This window comes from Arxiozyma heterogenica (genome assembly GCF_036370985.1).
Source record: "Arxiozyma heterogenica strain weizmannii chromosome Unknown scaffold_21, whole genome shotgun sequence".
Lineage (NCBI taxonomy): Eukaryota > Fungi > Ascomycota > Saccharomycetes > Saccharomycetales > Saccharomycetaceae > Arxiozyma > Arxiozyma heterogenica.
In genome coordinates, this window is record NW_027042674.1 from 549662 (window position 1) to 570466 (window position 20805).

At 29.5% G+C, this 20805-nt stretch overlaps 6 protein-coding genes and 1 non-coding gene across 7 annotated transcripts; 2 read left to right on the forward strand and 5 right to left on the reverse strand.

The window, feature by feature from the left end:
- Window positions 1-1013: 1013 nt before the first annotated feature.
- Window positions 1014-2960, reverse strand: CRN1 (coronin; the record flags this gene model as incomplete). Its single annotated transcript, XM_064859251.1, has 2 exons — window positions 1014-1968; window positions 2050-2960. 2 exons carry the CDS (start codon window positions 2958-2960, stop codon window positions 1014-1016), a joined length of 1866 nt encoding a protein of 621 aa, XP_064714060.1.
- A 978-nt stretch (window positions 2961-3938) lies between these two features.
- On the reverse strand, window positions 3939-6020 carry MAG2 (RING-type E3 ubiquitin transferase MAG2; the record flags this gene model as incomplete). The annotated part of the gene is made up of 1 exon (XM_064859252.1): window positions 3939-6020. The coding sequence occupies one exon, from the start codon at window positions 6018-6020 to the stop codon at window positions 3939-3941; it is 2082 nt and encodes a 693-aa protein (XP_064714061.1).
- Window positions 6021-6563: 543 nt separating this feature from the next.
- On the reverse strand, window positions 6564-7580 carry TDA5 (Tda5p; the record flags this gene model as incomplete). Its single annotated transcript, XM_064859253.1, has 1 exon — window positions 6564-7580. The coding sequence occupies one exon, from the start codon at window positions 7578-7580 to the stop codon at window positions 6564-6566; it is 1017 nt and encodes a 338-aa protein (XP_064714062.1).
- Window positions 7581-7934: 354 nt separating this feature from the next.
- Window positions 7935-11765, reverse strand: TUS1 (Rho family guanine nucleotide exchange factor TUS1; the record flags this gene model as incomplete). Its single annotated transcript, XM_064859254.1, has 1 exon — window positions 7935-11765. The coding sequence occupies one exon, from the start codon at window positions 11763-11765 to the stop codon at window positions 7935-7937; it is 3831 nt and encodes a 1276-aa protein (XP_064714063.1).
- A 4450-nt stretch (window positions 11766-16215) lies between these two features.
- On the forward strand, window positions 16216-16289 carry PWA37_002699. Its single transcript has one exon. It is a non-coding gene; the product is annotated as a tRNA-Asn (tRNA).
- Window positions 16290-16921: 632 nt separating this feature from the next.
- Window positions 16922-17896, forward strand: MIA40 (Mia40p; the record flags this gene model as incomplete). The annotated part of the gene is made up of 1 exon (XM_064859255.1): window positions 16922-17896. One exon carries the CDS (start codon window positions 16922-16924, stop codon window positions 17894-17896), a length of 975 nt encoding a protein of 324 aa, XP_064714064.1.
- A 214-nt stretch (window positions 17897-18110) lies between these two features.
- On the reverse strand, window positions 18111-20441 carry SPP382 (mRNA splicing protein SPP382; the record flags this gene model as incomplete). The annotated part of the gene is made up of 1 exon (XM_064859256.1): window positions 18111-20441. The coding sequence occupies one exon, from the start codon at window positions 20439-20441 to the stop codon at window positions 18111-18113; it is 2331 nt and encodes a 776-aa protein (XP_064714065.1).
- Window positions 20442-20805: the final 364 nt, after the last annotated feature.

Consider the following 20805-nt stretch of genomic DNA (forward strand, 5'->3'; position numbering starts at 1 on the left):
TTGATGATTCTATTATATTCAGCTTTTTCCTTGTGGTTTTTTATCAACTTGATCTTGAATTAAAGTCAAGGTTATTAAGCATTAAATAGTACAGAAATAATGGTTATACTATAGTGAGTTAAGGACGTAAATTATTGTAATAATTATTTACGCAATTGCAATGGAAATATCCAATAACAAATGATTAGATGTATTGATCTCAATTCAAATTACAAATATTAAAAAAAAATTCTAGTCCTTTGAATACGCTAATTGTAATATAAAGATGAGATCAAAATGCTGAATATACGGATACTTATGTATATATATAGGTATATATTTATTTATATGTATAAGGAATAAAATTAAAGGCTGATTGCAAAAAACGAATAAAAAAAGAAAGGAGGATATAACTTCTTAATCTTAGCCTTCTTTTTTCCGATTTATCAAAGATAAAAAGACTAGCTGGGTATCTTAAAAATACAAAAGAGCACTTGCAATAGTAGAGGAGTTTTCTATGTGGATGTCAGAACAAGAACTTGACGATCATTATAAAGGTGTATTACATTCAAGATGAGGAAAGTTTCTCTCTCTTGTTTCTTTTTCTTTCTATTCTCAATATTTCGTGTCTTTTCCAAATGAAAAATTTTAAGCAAAAAGAAACGATGCGAAACGAAATCTTTTCATATTTTGTTTTTTGTTTTATTTTTCTTTTTTCAAGTCATGTGCTTTGGATGAAGAAACAGGTTATGTGTGAAGTTAAGAAGACAGAGATTGGCATAGAAGATTGCGAGATCAGACAGATGAAGTGAGTGGGTGAATACCAATTACCAAGCACCGGTTACAGTGTTTATGTGTTATATTATCGATTTGCAAGTTTATTTTTAAGTCGATATCTTGATTTCTTATAATTCATCTTGAATGTTTTGAACAAATACTTATACAAATCACTATTTTTTCAGTCTTTAAAAAAAATAAATATAAAAAACCTACATATTCATGATCATCATCACTTATCTTTTTTTTTCCTACTTTTATTTCTTTTCATTTATCAAAGCTTCAATCTTTTCTTCAAATGCTTTTAGTCTTTCATCCTTTTCAAGATTAGAAGCTGTTAAATTTTCCACAATTTGTTCCAGTTTCAACACCAAATTTGATAAAGTTTCCACGGATTGTTTTAAACCCATGGACTTAACAGAATGTGTAGAGGAGTGGATGTTGTTTTCTTCTTGTTTTTTTGTCTTATCCTCTGGTTTGATGTCTTCTTTCTTAGTGATTTTATTAATAACATCTGTAGCAATAGATGTTGGCTCAGGCTTACTGTTCTTTGGTCCATCTTGTTTTGGTGGACTTTCAATTGGATTAGTTAAAACGCTTTCTTTTCTTTCTACTGGTAATTCAGGGGTGGCAGGTCTCTCATCTTCTTCATCCCATCCAGATGTATCTCTAGATGGGTCTTCTGCAGCATTATCTTGATCAATATTACTGGATTTTTGTAAAAGTTTATCGACCGAAGAATTTGATTTTAAACTGTCACTTAATGTAGTTGGAGTAGAACTTTCACTATGAACAGTATTATTAACAGTAGGTACTTTTACAGAGGGACTTGAGGCAGTAGTAGCAGAAGTAAAAGAAGTAGTGGTGGTAGTAGTTGATGACTGAGGTTTTTCATCAGTTTTTGTTTCCATGGAAAGCTTTTCATCTCCCTTTGTTACTGGCTTGGATTTTGCTAGTTTTGTAGATTTATGAAAAGTTGGTGCAGTACCTTCATAAATAGATCTCATACTTACTAATATCGGTCCGTCAACGTCTTTACCCAACCTCCACTCTTCGGCAGTCAAAGCAGGTTGATCAGATGGCGCGTCTGGGTAAATATCATCTTGAAACTCCTCAGATCTTCTTGGAACATAAAATGAAACAGGTTCAATGGTCTGATCAATAACTGTCTTGTAACACTTCAATACTTCATTTGATTTAACGTCAACAAATCTTTTTGGTGCTATAGCGAACCCTCTTTGTGGATCAGTTGATTGAAACTCCGATAATTCAAACAATTCATCATTTTAGAACTCATAGTATCTAATGTTACCATCACCTTTACCAGCAATGTATAATATTTTGTTACTATCATCAAAGAAAGGCATTAAGATACCTGAGGATTGATCAACAGTGTAAAATCCACCTAAGTCACCTTTTTCTAAATTGAATGCATCCCAAATACCTATTTGACGATCACTTAATCTAGAAAAACCAGTAGTAGCCAAACGGTCAGAGTTACCTAACCAAACAACTCTTTGATTTTTGGCACCTTGATGGGCTGAACCTTCACTGACAACCTTCTCCGCCCTAATATCCCATACTCTCAATTTTTTGTCACGAGATACAGTGGCCAAATGAGACCCATTGTAAGAAAATGACATAGAAGTGACCATATCAGGATGTTTCAAAGTAAAAATATTGTCGCCTGTCTCCACATTCCATATTCTGACTGAATAATCCAAAGATGATGTCGCTAAAATATCTTTAGCTACAGGATGGAACAAAACATGGCCTACTTTCTTAGTATGGCCGGACATAATTTTAATTGGTTTAATATCCTTTGGTTCACCATCCTCATTTAAATAATTGTGGAAGGAGTAATCCTTTGGAATTTCCCAGATAGCGATTTTTGAATCATCGGACACAGAAGCAACTCTGTGGTCATCAAATGGATCAAAATCAGTATCTAATACTTGTGCAGTGTGTCCTCTGAAAAGTGGTACCTGATCTGGTGCTTTACCCACCTCTTCAACTGGCACAATTGCGAAGGCACCACCACCAGACGCATTCCAATTAACAGAAATAAATTTTCCGTTTGTCTTAATGATATTGGAATCCCAAGCATTATTAGTCACTTTTATATTTTCATATTGCAATTCTCTTTTAACAGCTTGACCAAAAACGTGTCTATATTTAGAAGCACGAACAAATTTACCACTCATTTTGTTTCAAAAAGTATATCTTAGATAGATAAGTGTATTAGCTAGTCTATAGTTCGTTGAATAGCCCTAAATAACTGAAGTACTTAAAAAGAGACCGGGTATGCTACTAACGTGGTTACAATTATGAAATTATCGGAACAAATATCTATCAACGGTTGAGATGCACTAGTATATGTCCCTTTACAATATTGAAAGAAGGAATTTTTCGTCGTGTTTGCTTATTCGTTTATTTCCTATTTCTCTGAGCATGTTTTCCCTCGAGAGATTGAATATTTCGTATTAGTTAGTCCATTATTAATGTTTATCTCAAATTGGAATCGATTTTTTTTTTATTTTCCATCCGTTTGTTTTCGCTTCGAAGAGATATTTCCAGAGGCCGTGGAATTACTTTCCGCAGAATCTTGCCAGGCAATTTCCAAAAAATCTTTTTTATTCCGCAAATCTTTAAATGGAAAGATTCTACTTGAATTATTTATTATTCAATGGCTTGCTATCTGTAAGCAGAAAACCAATCAAACGGAAATAGAATAGAGTGCTTATTACTATTAAAGTGTGAAGGTCCAACTAGAATTGCAGGCAAGATTGGAATACTTTGTTTTTGTTTCTATATACATTTTTCATTAGAGTAATTGTAAGAATTATGGTATTTTGTTTCGTAGAAGTTATCATTTTGTAGGTATCGTTTCCAAGATACTACAACATTTGAGTCTCCTTATTGAGAGCATTAAAGTTTTTTTATTGTTCGCAGCTTTCCTTTAAATGACAAGCATGTCAGTGTTCAATTAACATCATGTAAAAACAATCGCAAAATGGTTTTATGATCACTAAAAGAATCATTAAATGTCTGTACATTCTAGATATACAAAGTTGTTTATTAAAACAAAAATGTGATATATAATATACATTTATTATCCATGTCTAGACAGAATATATATATATATTTATATTTATATACATATATATTTTTCTCTATTTCGGCTAGGTACTGAATAGTACCACTTTACCCTTTTTTTTATTCTTTCTCATCCCATTTTGTCCATTTTGACTTGATTGGTTCTGAAAAGTTTGACCTGAAGTATCTTCATACATCCCTTCATTGGCTGCATGATTCTCATAATTACAGTTATCATCTATTTCGTGATCTTTTCCTCTCATTTTTTGAAGTAACATTGCCGCAAATTCTTCGTCCTCTTTGTATGTCTTTTCGTCTGGAATAACAGATATTGATGTACCCCATACAGTATTCTGTTTATATGCTTTGTTTTTATTACTGCTTGATGAAATACTTTGATTAGAATTATCTATTTTCTTTGACCACAAAGTTTCTAGTGTTGTACCAGAATCAAGCAGCTTTTTATAATCTGCAGTTTGTTCTGAAGTTAGAGAAAAGACACCGTTTTCAGCTTTATAAAATGCCATAATATCTTCCTCTAATTTAGCCTCATACAGTTTCTTGTTTCTTTCCTCTCTTTGTCTTTTTATATTTAATTCTTTATAACGTTGTTTTAGTTTTCCACTAAACTTTTCATACACTTTATCAGTTAAAATTGACATTTCCTTCCAATTAATGTCTAAAAATGCAATTTCTGTACCTAAAGGCAAATGACCCATATACTTATAACGATGAATTAATTTTTCTGTAACTACAGTATCATAGTGAATGTTTTCTACTTGAACTTCTAGTGTAGAGGGAAAATTTGAATATTTCTCAAAAATTTCAAGTAAAATCTTAACATCTAAGGGACTTAAAAAGTATTTAGTAGAAGTATTATGTGAGGTTTGATAAAAGTAGAATCCCGAGCTATCATCAATAGTCATAGAAGGTTGATTTTCACTTTCTTGCTTTCCAATCTTCATCTTTATGAAATTAGACGTCAAATTGCCCTGGGTTTCATCTAATATTGATACTATTGTGTTATTTATTTGTTCTAATGCTAAGTCAATGAATTGTTGATCATTAACATCATTATACAGTGCTTTGTCAATCTCATTTTGTATCTGCATAGCCTCAATATCCTCATTTAATAATTTTAATTTATAAGAGGAATCACATTTAACTAATCTACTATATTTTATTTCATTAGTATTATTTATACTTGGTATATTAATTATCTCATGAATATTAGAGCAGACTTCGATTGGTAAAGCTAGAATGGAAGCTTTCTCTCTAAACATTAGATCCAATTTAACCTGAGCACCTGGTTTGGGAATTGGTTCATCTTTAATATACAAGGCGCTATCTTCCAAATATGTCACATGATTGATTCGTTGAGGCCTGATAATATTGTTACATAATGGGCATTCTTTATATTTTTTTTTTTTAATTTGGCCAGTAGTCTTGTCTTTAAACCTGTCTTCTATAGAGAAGAATTTTAGCAAGCATGAATAACAAAAAATATGACCGCATCCAACCATCCTTGGCGCAATAGGTTTCTCACACAGACAGATTGGGCACTGTTGTCCAGAAGATACAACTATAGATACAATTTTGTCATCGCTAATCATACAATTTGGATCGTTGATTTGTTCAGAATAATTTCCCGTGTCCTCTATTAATAGACGATAATTAACATTGATAAAGGAATCGCCTGTTAAATTGATATGTTCATCTTCATCGATTTTTTTCTTACTTGAATATTTTCTTCTAGCATTTGAATGGGTATCTCTATCTACTTCGGGTAAATTAAAATCTAATAGGTGATTGATCAGTACTTGAGCTTTTTTACCCTTCATTTTGAAATTTCCACCCATAATTTCTTCTTGAATAGACAAATCTAAGTTATCATCAGAAAATTTTCTATAAGTTGAATCAGCTCTCCTTTTTTCTTTTATTTGATTATTAAATTTTTTGTGACTCTTGGTTCTGAATGATTTATTTAGCCTTTCATCTTTGGATTTTTTCTTCGTATTAATTTGACTTTTGTTCGATATATTTATCTGGTTCTTAGCTCCTTTGGGTGTCTTTTTCTTATTTTTACCATCCAGATTGACTTGCTCTGTATTGATATCTATTTGGTGGTCGAAAGAATGAGATCCTTGGTCTTTAGTGTTATCATTCATATTGAACTGATTATCAGTATTAGAATGATATCATACGAATGAAAATGCCAAAAAATAAAAAAATAGGTGGATAAGTGACGATGGATGGTAGTTATATGACTCGAATAGTTATACAGTACTGGCAAAACACCTTATTTAAGTTAAGCCAACTTTAAGGTTCTATGTACGGAAATAACCATGAGTAAGCGTTATAGTATTCATGCGCTCACTTATACAACTGTTTGGCTAAGGATATCTCACAAAGATTTCACTAAAAATGTGAAATAAAGAAAAATTAATCACAACAACAACAAAAAGAGATAAGAAATTAAACACGGATGATAGAATATAAAAAAGTAAGAGAATACCTGAAAGAGTAGGTGACTAAATTGCTGTGGTCATAATTTACTAAATTATGTATAATGTCTGTAGACATGGTATTTGAAAATAAAAAATTTCCTAGCTCATTACGTGTATCAAGCAAATATATACAGAAAAATGCTCAGGAGTAAAGCTATAAAATATGATAAATAGTAAATAATACTACATGAGGACAAATATCTATTAGTTTTCAGTTGGTAAACATGTGTCCATTTTGGAAAAAGATCTAACAAAGTTTTGAATACATGAAGGCATAGACATCAGTAGATAGGCAAAGTTAGCATAAAGAGGTTCATATATCACCCTTTGTCTACCAATCATTGAACAATCTATTAGTTTCTTTGCCAGCTGTTTTGTATCTACAACAGGAGCGAAAAATTGCCTTGGTGCCTTGAAACCATTAAACATATTTGTATTTAACTGTCCCACAATAACAAGAAGAATTCTAGTATTGAAATAGTTTTGTGTATTTAATTCGAATTTCAGAGAATTGGTCATACATGTCAAAGCAGCTTTACTAGCTGCATACACAGCCGTTTTAGCAGGTGATAATATACCTAATGTACTTGCAATATTAATGATATAACATTGAGAATTTGAAGACTGTTCTGGTCTTAATTCTTGAATAATTTTAAAAGGTGTATAACAATTTATTTGCATTACTCTTTGTAATTCAGAATCCTTTATGTGATTATATTCCGAATATGAAGATCTCACACCAGCATTGTTTATAATTAAACATATTTGGTTTCCGTATCGAGATTTTATATCTTTAATTATTTTTTCTACTTCAAGGGGATTAGTGAGATCGCAACATTGAAAGACCACTCTACTAGCATCCAGTGTTTTCTTATTTGGTTCCTTTATGTCAATATTAATAATTTTAATTTTCTGTGAGCTAGTTAGAAGTTGGGAAATCAGATCCTTCCCCAATCCATTACTACCACCTGTAACAACTGCTACCGGAGAATCTAACTGATCAAATGGTAACCATTTTTGCCTGTTGATGATTCTATTTTGAACTAGGCAATTAAATATTGAAAAACATAACATACATAGTGTATAAACGCCCAATATGTAAATTATACGCCCTGAGATGACTGTTTTGAATGGCAACAAAAAAAAAAATGGGTATTTTATAAAAGGTAGGAATATGTTATATACTAACACATCAATGTTCAATGTTTCATAAATAGGCATCTTGGGGTATTCTTTTGTCTAAAAACATGAAGGCATATATAATTGGATTGATAATAATTTAATTCTTTTAACTTTTTTTTTCATGTAGCACTCATCCTAAATAATATGTCGTTTGTTTATTTTTTTTTTCTTTTAATAGAATTATTTTAGATAAATTGGGTATTATAGAAAGTGCTTGGAAGATTTAAATAAATTATTAGTATAATATAAAACAACACATACTTTACTTACACAAATAAATTAAACCAACGGGTATCATCTTGTTCAAGTATTATTAAAATATCTTATATGAATATATTAAGATTTTTTATATAGAATAACTCAGCAAATATAGAATTATATGCAACTTTAAATCTAGTAATTTGTAATGTTACATTTTAATAATAATTGTCTATTAGGTATATTTGGATGACTTGATTTTAATATTACAGCATTATCATTAAGATTATCATTTAACAGATATATTTTTTTACCTTTAATTATTTGGCATGGAATGAGTTCTTGTAATGGAATATCCATGGCTTTATTGATATCATATACTTGAATCAAACTTTCTGACATTAAAAGCACATAACCTTCAAATAAAATAGTATTTGTACAGTAAAAATCCAACATCAAGACATTTTGTTTCCAGTTATCTAGAATTCCGTGGCAATTAATTTTAATTAAAACCTTGTCATATACTAGAATGAAATCTTTGCCATTGTTAAGTTGAAAACAATTTAAGGGGTTTCCTCCAGTTGTATAAATTTCTTTAAGAATATTTTTCAGTTTTTGATACTTTAGAATATCTGCAGAAGAATATAATGGGTTATTTTCATGAAACACCGATTTTACAAATTTTAATTTATTTAACGATTCTGTAAATTCTGCAACATCCACAATGATAGGAAGAGCTATTCCATCATCACAAAACTCATCAAAAAATAAGATTATCCCTTTCGAAGTACAAACAACAAATGATTTTTTAAAACAGACAATTTTTGATACAGAGATATTTTCAATGTTCACTAAGCCTGTAGGTAATCGATATTGTTTATATTCTTTGAAATATTTTAATTGTCTACTAATTCGATCAAATTCAGGAGTCAAAACATAGACCTTGCCTTTTCTTGTGAAAATTAAATGTTTGGAGTTACCAAAATCTTCTGCAAATTTAAAACAGTCTACTTTATCCTTGATGACTATACCAATAATTGTATTATCTGATATATATTTGTTTTTATCATAATAGGCGCCTAATATACTAGCCAAACTAAAGTAGAGAAGATTATGATTGTTTAGAATGAAAAGTATCCCAAGTTTGCAATTCACCTCTACTTTTGTCACACAATCACACTCAACTACCTTTTGAAAGTTACTGTCCCTTCCATTTTCTAGTCTCAAAAATACCCCATAATTGCATGCAACAAGTATAAAACTTTTCCCTTCATAAATGAACATAGTACTGGCAGAGATGGTGCAGGTTAATGGTAGGTTTACTTCCTTTTTAACTTTCTTTTCATATTTCTTTAAAGCAATATCAATTTCAGATCCTTCTATAGCAACTGGTAAGCTTAAGGGTGCTTCTCTCTCTGTATAGGCAAATCTGGCACTTAATATTTCAAATTCAACTACATTTTGAATGCGTTCTTTGGATTTTTGGATAGTTTTCAAAATTGATGTGGTCCATATTTCCTTTTCTACTATAGATGAAGTAATAAATGTAAATGATTCATTCGTTGCTGTATTTCTGATTTTAAAAGTTAATGTATCGGGATCACTTTCATTATTTGAATCACTACTTGTTAAACTATTAATATCTGAATTAAAGAATACTCTTTGACTTGTAGAATTGAAATTTGTAGTTTTTGATACAGTCAATGGTGTTTGTTTAATGTTATCTGTCTGAATATTTGTTGAAGATTGATCTGTGTGCCAGCTTTCTCTTTTTTTCGATCTTTTTTTTTTTTCAATACTTAAATAGTCAATTGGTATAGGCCTTTCAATCAATTTATACCAATTTTTATTATTTTTAACAGTGATTTCTGTTATTAGAAAATAGTTGTCTAGTAATGCAATATATACTGAAGTGGAATCCAGCCAATTCTCTCTCTTCTTATAAACTGAGCCTGAATAAATTAATTTCCTTTCGTTGTTTAACAACCCTAAATCCAATTTATCCTCAATTAAAGAATTGGCCTTATTTGAATGTTCAGTAGCTGATAAGGGTGTCGATAGATTTGAGTAGCCTGTAGTATTTTGTTGTTTTCTGCTATCAAACATAAGTTGTCTGGAGAACCTTATAAGATTTCTATGATCTATTGCATCTCCATGGACTCTATCAACTTCCTCATTTAGTTTTTCAATTTCTTTAGTAGCGAGCGATATGTATTCATGATCTTCATCTGAAGGATCAGTATTTTTAAGAATTGATTTTAATGTAATAGGTAAATTCTGTAATGATTTAAAAAAGCCACCGAAAAAGATAACATCATGGTATAACTTAGAACGTGTAATTTCCGGACTATTATCTATCATTTTTAACCATTTTGCAAATGGGCTTCCCTTTTTCTTCTCATATTTTATAATGTCGTGAACCGTAGCCATTGCTCTTGCATAATTTATATATGCATCATGAGCCTCGTGACACCATTTCAGATATAACTTACCAATACCAGATATGAATTTTCCCTTTGTTTTAATTTTCCAATTGATAGGGTTTAATAAAAGTTCTGTATGTAAATTAATTAAAGGGATAAATATATCAAATGCTAAACTGGCAAAATTAGGTTCATCAGGTAATAAAGATGGGTCATATTGTTTCCCATATATTTCTACGGCTGCATTTGCCATATTTAATGATCTTTCTTCTAAAATTATTAAATCAAATATAAAACTTTGTTTTTGTACATCTCTGGGATTAATATTTCCTAAATTTTCTTCAGTAAGATTCCAATAATCAGCCCATACTCCAACTGATTTATTGATGATGTTGGAATAAGAAACTGCATCTCTTTTAGAAACGGTCATTGATCTACTATGACAACTTGTAGAGTAGCATTTAATGTAAAGTTCATTTTGGATTGTATCGTCAAATGAATAACACGGAAGAAGCTCAGTAAATATACCTTGGATGTCAAGACCAGCCGTAACAACCGTTATATTACTTATTGTACTTTCTTCTGTAGTCTCTTCATCATTTTCAAAAATGATATTAGGTTCGAACCTAATGGCCTTCTGTATTAATAATGAGTTTATAATTCTATCAACGTTTGAGTCAATTAAATCTTGGTCAAAATTTGCTGGAATTTGGAATTCCAGTAATCTTTGAATCATTTGATAAAATTCAAATTGACCAAAGATATACTCTGTAAACCATTCGAAGTAAACTTTTAAAATCCATTCATATATATCTGATAATCTATAAACTGAATAACATTGATATAATTTATTTTCATCTAGATCTGAGATGTTAAAAGGATGTGTTGGAACAATCACACTTGGTGCAGCTTCTAAAGGTCTACCACCCAGTAATGAATTATAACTACTATGTCTTGCAGAAGAGTCATTAAAAGTGTAACTTGCATAAGAATAACAACTATCTATACTTTCCGAGACTCTACTCAACCCACTTATATCACGCAATGTAGTAGGCACTTGTGGTGGTTTAGTAAACGCTTCAGAACTTTGAGAATTGTCTTGTAAATTCAGATCACTTAGTTTTATGATGTAATCATTTGGTGTTATTTGTTCATGTATATTCGAATTTTTTTTAAGTGGAGATGACTGACTACTATACTGTGTAGATATAAATGACGATTGGAGTGATTGTGGTGGAGGTGGTGGCCTACGAGTTCGACTTTGTAGTGGTGAATATATTTTATTGTTTCTAGGACTTTCCATGCTGGGAGATCGGTTATTTAAAGGAGAATAATTATTGACCCTTCTTTGAGGCACAAGATCTGGTAAGGTCCATGATGATTTTATGAAAGAGTTTTGATCTTTGTCTTTGATAGGTGTAATGCGTGATGTTTCTGTATTATGTGTTAGTATAGTATCTTGAGTTGTATAATATTCATCATTAATTTCATATCTCTCTAAAAATGATTCTCTGGTAACTAATGGGGGCAATGTTGGAAGAATATCATTTCTCTGTGAGTTGCCTCCAGAAGATGAGTTGCTGTTTTGTTTATTGGAATACATTAACCTTTTTCGTTCTCCCTAAAATGCATCTTTCTTTCAGTAATAACTTTGCCTATCATGAGGGTAAATCTTACGCTGATGACTGTTCTTTTCTTTTCATATTTTTCACCATTTTTATTGAACTTTTTGAACAAGGTAACAGAAAAGGAAAACAACGGGGAAGACCTTTGTAAAAAAAAATGAAAATGAAGAACAAAGTATACACATGAGGAAGTTAGTTGTTTATAAAGAGATATCTATATATTTTTTGTGCTATCATATATAGTGGAGTGCAATTTCCTAACTACATTTTAGATCGTTGAATATATCTTTTAGTATATTAAAGTCAGTAATAGATAAACGGGAAATTTTTTGAGTTTTTTAGTTGGTTTTTGTTTATGTATCAAAGATTTAAATTTTTCATCTTACAATATATGATCAATCTTGTTATTTATTCTCTATTAATTAGCGATATTGCGCTTTATAGTGATTGTGTTGAAACATTGTGGTACTTGTTGAAATAGAATGTTCTATGATAAAATAGATAGAACAATAAGATTTTAGCAGACACTAAACGATAAATTGTTGAGTAATAATTGTTGAGAGGTCACCAAAAGTTGTTGAGTTTATTTATTAAATATCTTACTATTCGTAGAGGAAAATGGCTGAATGTTAACATATATAAAGCCAAGGATTTCATCATACATTATTTTTATCTTATTTACAATCTTTCTATATTATTATTTCTATGTTGTATATAGAGAAAGAAAGTGAAGAACTTTATTATAATTTTGTATACTAAATCTGTTTAATATAATATTGAGAATGTTTACTATATATCCAATGAATAAAGGCGCTCATTCCCAACAGTACTATATAATTTCAGAATAGGGATCTGTAAAATAAATCAGGGGAAAAAAAAAGCAACAACCATATTAGTGTTGTGATGAACTATTCTTTTTATACTGGTTCATATAAACTTTTTGTGTTTGTTTGGTATATGAGGTGTTGCTTTATTTATTATATATTAAAGTATGAAAAAGAACAAATTTATAAGATTATCACTTTTGACAAAAAAAAATAAGAAGGTATCTAAGAAGTTATTTCACACCTTGTGATCATTTTTTTACATATCTGTTAGAATATTATTTAGGTGTAAATAAGTGTAGTCCAGTAATCAGTAGAAATAAAGATACAATACAAGGAAAAAGAAAAAAGAAAAAAAAAAAACAGCACACTTTAATATTAGTATTATTACCTCTTAATTTTTTTCTAAACTAATAGGAGCAACATACTGGTATTAATGTTTGTTCGTTGCCACTTATTGAATATAGTGATTTTGGTTTTATTTAATTATTTCATATATTAAGGTGTGGTGAAGATGTTTGTTAGTGTTAGTAGTTGTAATTAATCGATATATTCTTTTGTTTAATTTGTTATAGGGAAAAAAGTTAGTTCCAACATGTCTAAAATACTCAAAAAAATAAGTATCAATAATGTTCAGATATAAATTGTATAATTGTTGCTTTGTAATTTTTTTTTTCTTTTGGTTTTATTATATATTTTTAAATGTAAAGCAAACGGCCTATTCCCAGGTATATATTTGGCAGTATTTTCTTCATTTTATGTTTGTGTGTTATAGTAGTTCTTAGTTTAGCCGTAGTTACTCCTCTGGCTGAATAATATTAGTATACATGTTCTTAGCGTCGGTGATCATACAATATGTTATTATTGTGTATTATTATTATATTGATATGTAGTGTAATTTTCCCTCGATCTCTTGATTGGGAATTAATAATTATATAAATATACAAGAAACATAAAGATACGATGTATATATATTATTCATCCAGATTGGAAAATTAATAAGTAAAGTTGTCTACTTATATATGTTTACCTTTTGGCAATTTTTCATAATATATTAATTTATTTTGATTCTGTTTAATCTTATCTCCATAACGTTGAATGTGCAAAACAAACATTTTTCTTCTTTGATATATTTACATGTTACTCAAATCGGTAATATATCAATCCAGCAGTTACCACCTAAATTAATGTTGTATAATCATCCAAGATTCTTGACAATTTTTTTTTTCCTTTTTTTATTTTTTTTATTTTTTAAGTTTTGTGAAATATAAGAGGAGTTGATAGAATAAACAAATTCAATCAATTTGATTTTTATTGATATTATGATTTTATATTGAGAAACTGTTGAGAATGAGCGCCTGTATTCACTGGATATATAGCAAACACTCTCAATATTATATTAAACAGATTTAGTATACAAAATTATAATAAAGTTCTTCACTTTCTTTCTCTATATACAACATAGAAATAATAATATACAAAAATTGTAAATAAGATAAAAATAATGTATGATGAAATCCTTGGCTTTATATATGTTAACATTCAGCCATTTTCCTCTACGAATAGTAAGATATTTAATAAACAAACTCAACAACTTTTGGTGACCTCTCAACGATTATTACTCAACAATTTATCTTTTAGTGTCTGCTAAAATCTTATTTTTCTATCTATTTCATTATAGAACATTCTATTTCAACAGAAACATCAATACATTATACTGCCAAACATATAATTAAAATAAGGTTCATTTATATATGCTTGCTTTAGAAAATGGGAAAAGACGATAATTAAACAAATATTACACTTTGACATCAAACATTCTTCATATCTCTTTTTTTTTTTTTTTAAGATTCTAAATTTAATATGCTAAACTTCTGAGAAAGTATTACAATCTAGAACTTCCGGTGTCCATGATAATGATATATATCATTAAGTTATAGATGCTTCTTCTATTTTGTGTGAACTTCTTATATTACTTCCAATACTTCTTTTAAAAAAATCCATTTTCTTCAAATCTCTGGCAAGCACTTTTAATGAAAGAATAAGATATTTTTCATATATTATGATGTATCCATACACTACATAATTTTACAGAAAAACCAAATTAAAAAAAAAGCAAGTGTTGTGGCAAATATCGGTGATATAAAAACTCTCATTTTTTAATGTTAGAATTTGGAGCCTTCTGCATCCATGGTAATGGTAGACATCATTAAGTTATAGATGCTTTTTGTATTGTGTACTAAATACATATATATACTTAATATATAGTGTATTCAGTACACATTCTTTTATTTACTTTAAGTTTTCTTTTAAAGTTTTTCATTTCTTTTCAAATCTTCGAAAAACATATTTGGTGAAAAATAAAATGTCTTCCTGATATTATGGTACATCCGTACACCGCATAATATACAGAAAAACTAATTAAAAATAATTCTTATGGAAATAGCAGTAATAAACTCTCATTTTCCAACAACATTAATTCAGGTACACTAATGAATTAGAAACTGCACCCCAATTCTCTAATCATGGTAATTAGTAATACACGTGGGATTTATTAAAACAATAGGTAAATTCTAGATTTGTTAAATCTTATGTAATCCAATCTCTTTATTATGCAGCATCTAATGTTGTAGCACGTGTATGGCTTATTAAGACAATAAATAGTTCTAGATTCATTCAGGATCTTATGTAATCTTGATGGTTATAACTATTCTATTCCACAACAATTGTTTGGTCAGTTCTAATCCACTAGTGCACCTAAATTAATGTAATAAATTTTAGGGTGAATCAGTCAAGTCATTAACGTACTAATCTGAATAATCGATCGAGCTCCAGAAAACATATAAAAGGACAACGTTTTCTGGAGATAAAAGATCATCTTCCATAACCGTTTCTTGTAAATAATTTATATATTATATATGAACAAAAAGAGAACAACAAGCAAGTAACAAGTTAAGTAACTTTGAATAAATAAATTAGCTCGATATAAGCCGCTCAATATATAAGACCATTTTAGTAATTATATTATCGCCTATAATTGATTACTATCTCGATTACTTGAATGACTATTAATATTATTTGCGCTTCCCTGGAATACACAAAGAATTTCACCACTTCATAATACAACAAGAGCTGTTATAGTTCGGACTGAGGACCAATTTTTTTAACAGTACTATTGAACGAATAGTAAGGGCAATAACAAATATATAAGAACGTTATATATATCTAGGAGAATTAAACGATTATTGCTTGTTTTTTTTTTGTATTATACAATGTGCTACATATAATTATAAATCAACCAAACATATAAATTTAGATACCAAGATACTGGTCCTTTCTATATGAACTATGGGTTGATAATTTCTTATTTGAGGTTCTGTAACGACTGTCACCGTAGATACATTTCTCCTTAATTAGCTATTTAATGTTTCATGAATGTTTCATTTTGTTACATAGTATTCAACAATCATGTGGGATTTATCAACAAACCCTAAGTCCTATAAATCCAAACTAGAACTTTTCTTGACAATCATCACAAAACCCTAACAATATTTTTATAATCATAATATCAAGGTTGATCTACGACAAGCTAATGTGTAGTTAAGACTCCATGGCCAAGCTGGTTAAGGCGTGCGACTGTTAATCGCAAGATCGTGAGTTCAATCCTCACTGGGGTCGTGTAGTTGACTTTTTCCTATCCGTTGAAAAATGGAACTGCATTTAAAACGCCAGTATAAACCAAACTATTCCCCGGATTGGAGAAGATCTTTCTGTTTTTACTCTTATCTTTTTAATCAATTCATATTTCTAATATTCAGTAAAGATTGGTGAAATGAAAGTATACCAAATCATTACTGCCTTTTACGTTTCTTTCTTATATAGTTTAACCAGTTTCCGCTTTCTGATTGTTTAACGGAATCACAAACCTCCTTATTCCGCATAATCCGAAAACTGTTTTTACGGAAATAATTTCCAAACAAAGCCTTATATAAACTTTTTAGGCGGAAGTGTTTTCATATTTTTATTTTTACATAAGGAAAAAGGGTGATTGGTTTGAATAATAAAAACTAGCAAATTCACTTCGAATCGTCTGTACATCTTATTCTTTTAGATTTATTACTACTGACATTGCATGTTAAGACATATGATAGAAGTAGGAAGCACATTTAGAATATTGCAACTCCAAATTAGGATCCTAGATTAGTCCCCCACTTGTTGTCATTAACATATTTAAACCATACAACTAGATCAATTAATTTTGGTTTTCAATATATTATCAGCAGTTAATAGTCCTTATTCTGTGCAAAAATATGTTTCGTTCGCTTTTAGTTAAGAACTGTAAAGTGGTTCAAACAAAAAGTTTTCTAACCAAGACTACAGTTACCCCAATTGCCTCCCATATGTTTCTCCATATTACATCTTATTCAAAAAATAATGGGGTATGTTCACAAACTACAAAAAAATTTTATTCAAACTATACTAAGAACAAGTATAATACTCATGGTACACTTGATAGTACACTAGGTGCAAAGATTTTGGCTCTGTTTGTGGCTGGTGGTGCATTATACTTTGTTTCCCCTAGAAAACATACTTCAAAGAAGCATAACACTCAACTGAATGATCCTATCGAGACATCTGATACAGTTGACGACTCAACGAAGGTTCAGCAACAACAACAACCAACTGAGGTTATAACTAAGCCTGCTTCCACAGAACACATTGAAGCTTATAACGATGAAGGATTAAAGGATTTGGAAACTGTAAATGGCGAAACATTTTTTGAAACTGAAGAGGAAGTTAACCAAGAAGGTGCATATAATCCAGAGACAGGTGAAATTAACTGGGATTGCCCATGCTTAGGTGGTATGGCACACGGTCCATGTGGTGAAGAGTTTAAAGAAGCCTTTGCATGTTTTGTTTATTCTGAAGCTGATCCAAAGGGTATTGATTGTGTAGAGAAGTTCCAAAAAATGCAGGATTGTTTCAGAAAGTATCCTGAACATTATACTGAACAATTAAAGGATGAAGAAGAAATTACTGAACAATTAGAAAAAGAATCTGAACCAAATAATTCTAATTCAAACAATATTGACACCAAGGAATTCGTTGAAATTGAGACACCAGAAACTTTAACTAGTTTTAGCGATGAATCATTACCTGATATTACTATGGAAGAAACTGTGGTGGTGGAAGATGTTCCACAGATTGATAATGCTGATAGTGATGAAACAACTAAAGAAATTACTGAAACTATCGAAGACATTGAATTAACTGAAAACAGTTAAATAAAATCATAGTTTAATGTCTTTAATAAAATAAAAGGGCTTCCGTGTAAATAAGAATATACATATACATATATACACACACATACATACATACATGAATAGATACAAATATATATGCACATGTATCTAGTGAACCACATTCTGACAACTTGTTCTCCTATTCATATAAATATATAACTCTTATCATGTATCTATTTCGCTGGTTTTGTAATCTTCATATATGAAGTTCATGTAAATACGTTGGAGTATACCTACCTTTATCATCTTCTACCCATAAAATATCGTCCTTAATGGCAATATTTTTATGACGTGATCCATTTCTTACTTCATAAATAGGCACCAATACACAATTAATCGAATTAAAAGATATATCTGTATATCTATTATTCAACTTTTGTAAAATATACCCTTTTTCAGCACAATAATCTTCAACAACTTCCTTGAATGTTACTGTAACCTTTCTTATCGGAAGTGACACCACTTTATATTCTTCACTATCACGATCAACATGTTCTGTATTTTTATTAGTTTCTCCATTAATGGATTCTAAAGAATCTAAAAGATTAAAAGTCTCATCATGAATTGGTATTATCTCAACAGTATCAACATTATTATCATCACCATAACAATCGTTGCCATTATCGTTATTATGTGAGTGATTAGTAAACTTGGAAAGAAATTCTTTACTTCTCTTGATCTGAGATATTTCAAGTTGGGAAGGTATATTAATCTTCATGGATCCAGAAAACACCTTATTAATAAGCCAATTAAACCAACGTTCCGCTCTTTGAACTAGCAGTTGATCATACTTATAATAAAAACACCAATCAAATATAAACTTATTAATTGAATTGAAGAAAGATAGAATAAATATTTCATAATCTTTTGGATAAAATATATATCGATGGTCTCGGATAAATTTGAATACATATATTGAATCAAAATTATCTTGTACCTCTTCTATATTATCACTATTGGTATAATTACTATTACTTAAATGAGCCATATCGTATTCTAAGTCGAAATATTTTTCAACCAATTTTACAAACTTTGGTAATAAAATTTTTCTAATAATTTTATAAAACTGATCATCAGAATCTAAAATTTGTTTAATGATCAATAAATTTTGTCGAGAAATTATTGAGTCTCTATAATACCAATGATAACAATAATCTTCAAATTTATTCTTCACCATCTCTTTAATGTCTTTAATCTTTTCATCCTGTAATAAAATAAGAATGTTTAATAACCAATTTAAATTTATACTGTCATCATTTAACTCCCAATCATCATATATTATATCTTCAATCTTTGGCATAAGAACATTTTCTAATAGATAATCATAACAATCTAAATATTTTAAGAGTTGTTCATAATCAATTAATGTAGCAACCAAAATATCAAAATCTATAGTACTTCTTAATTTTGTCGACTTTATTAATTCCATTATACTAGGATATACATTTTGAAATATGACTGTTTGAGATCTGTTTAATTTTTTTTTCAAAAATTTGTTTTCATCGATTCTATATTGAAGAATATCGACTATAGGTAGGAAGTACTTTTGAAATGGTGTATTCGCTAATATCCAAAACTTACTATCAATTTTATCATTACCAGCTATTTCTTGATCGTCATCAACACAATTCTTTTGAACGTTGAACAAGTGTTTTAAAAATCTTGACATTAAAATATCCATAATATCATCATTTTCAATCTGTAAAATTTTCTCAATACATTCAGGAACCTGCATTAAAAATACATCTGGATCCTTGATAGAAAGATGTTGAACAATATCAGATAATATAGAGCCAGACACATCCAAAACTTTGTGTTGCACATTTAAGTTGGCAATTCTATCACTTAAAGATTCTAATTGTATCTCGATATTCTCTAATTTCTGTACAATATCAATTATTTGTATTCTTGATTCCCTAGAAATAACTGTCTTAGTTTTTAAATTATCTAATAACGTATATGGAATTATTATACTTGGGTGATTTATTTCTAGATCTTTTAAACGGTTTATGAGCTTTAATTTTTCCATATTATTTAAAGTAACAGTCCCCTTTTTATTGAAGATAATTTTTTTTTTCTTAGATGATTTCTTATTCTTTTTAGACTTTTCATATAATGATGTTAGAGTATTATTAACTATATTCTCATTAAAGGGAATAGATGTCTCAGAAATTATTGAGGAAGAAAAGGAAGAAGAAGAAGAAGAACTGTAACCGTTGTCATCTTCTAGATCATCATCTTGATAATTAGACAAATCAGAAAGCATGCCCAAGCCAGCTTTCCCATGTGGCCTTTTAAATGCCTCAATCGGTTTACTTATGCCCTTACCTTCTGATCCAAGCCCATGTCCAATTTTGTAACCCATACGGGATAGTAATTTGGCACCAACCCCATATCTTTTAATCATATCGTCATCATCATTATTATTACCAATATTTGTTACATTGTTAGGTATCACATTCTTATCTAATTTTTGTCTTTTGCTTACAGCAGATTGAGAAACATCCTTAATATCAGTATTATTCATCTAGATTTAAATATTGTAGATGTTTTTATATATGAATACTAATAACAAAGTTTTTATTTATGAACATCAACCTAAAAAGAAGTTCTTCATAATCACTAGTTCAAAACCCTTGTTAAACAAAACAGATGATAATATAGTGGATAAAGTCAATAAGCACTAACTCTGAAAAAAAAAACAAATGATAATATTCTTTTATAGAGTTCTTCAGTGCTGATTTACTGCTTGATGACTTTTATTAATGTTATATCTACTATCAAAAAAGCAATTCTTTTTTTTTTCATAAAAAAATAAAAATTAGGGTAATTATATAATTGTAAAAAATTATACCAATTTTCATTTAAGAAACGTTAGGGCAACAGAAATT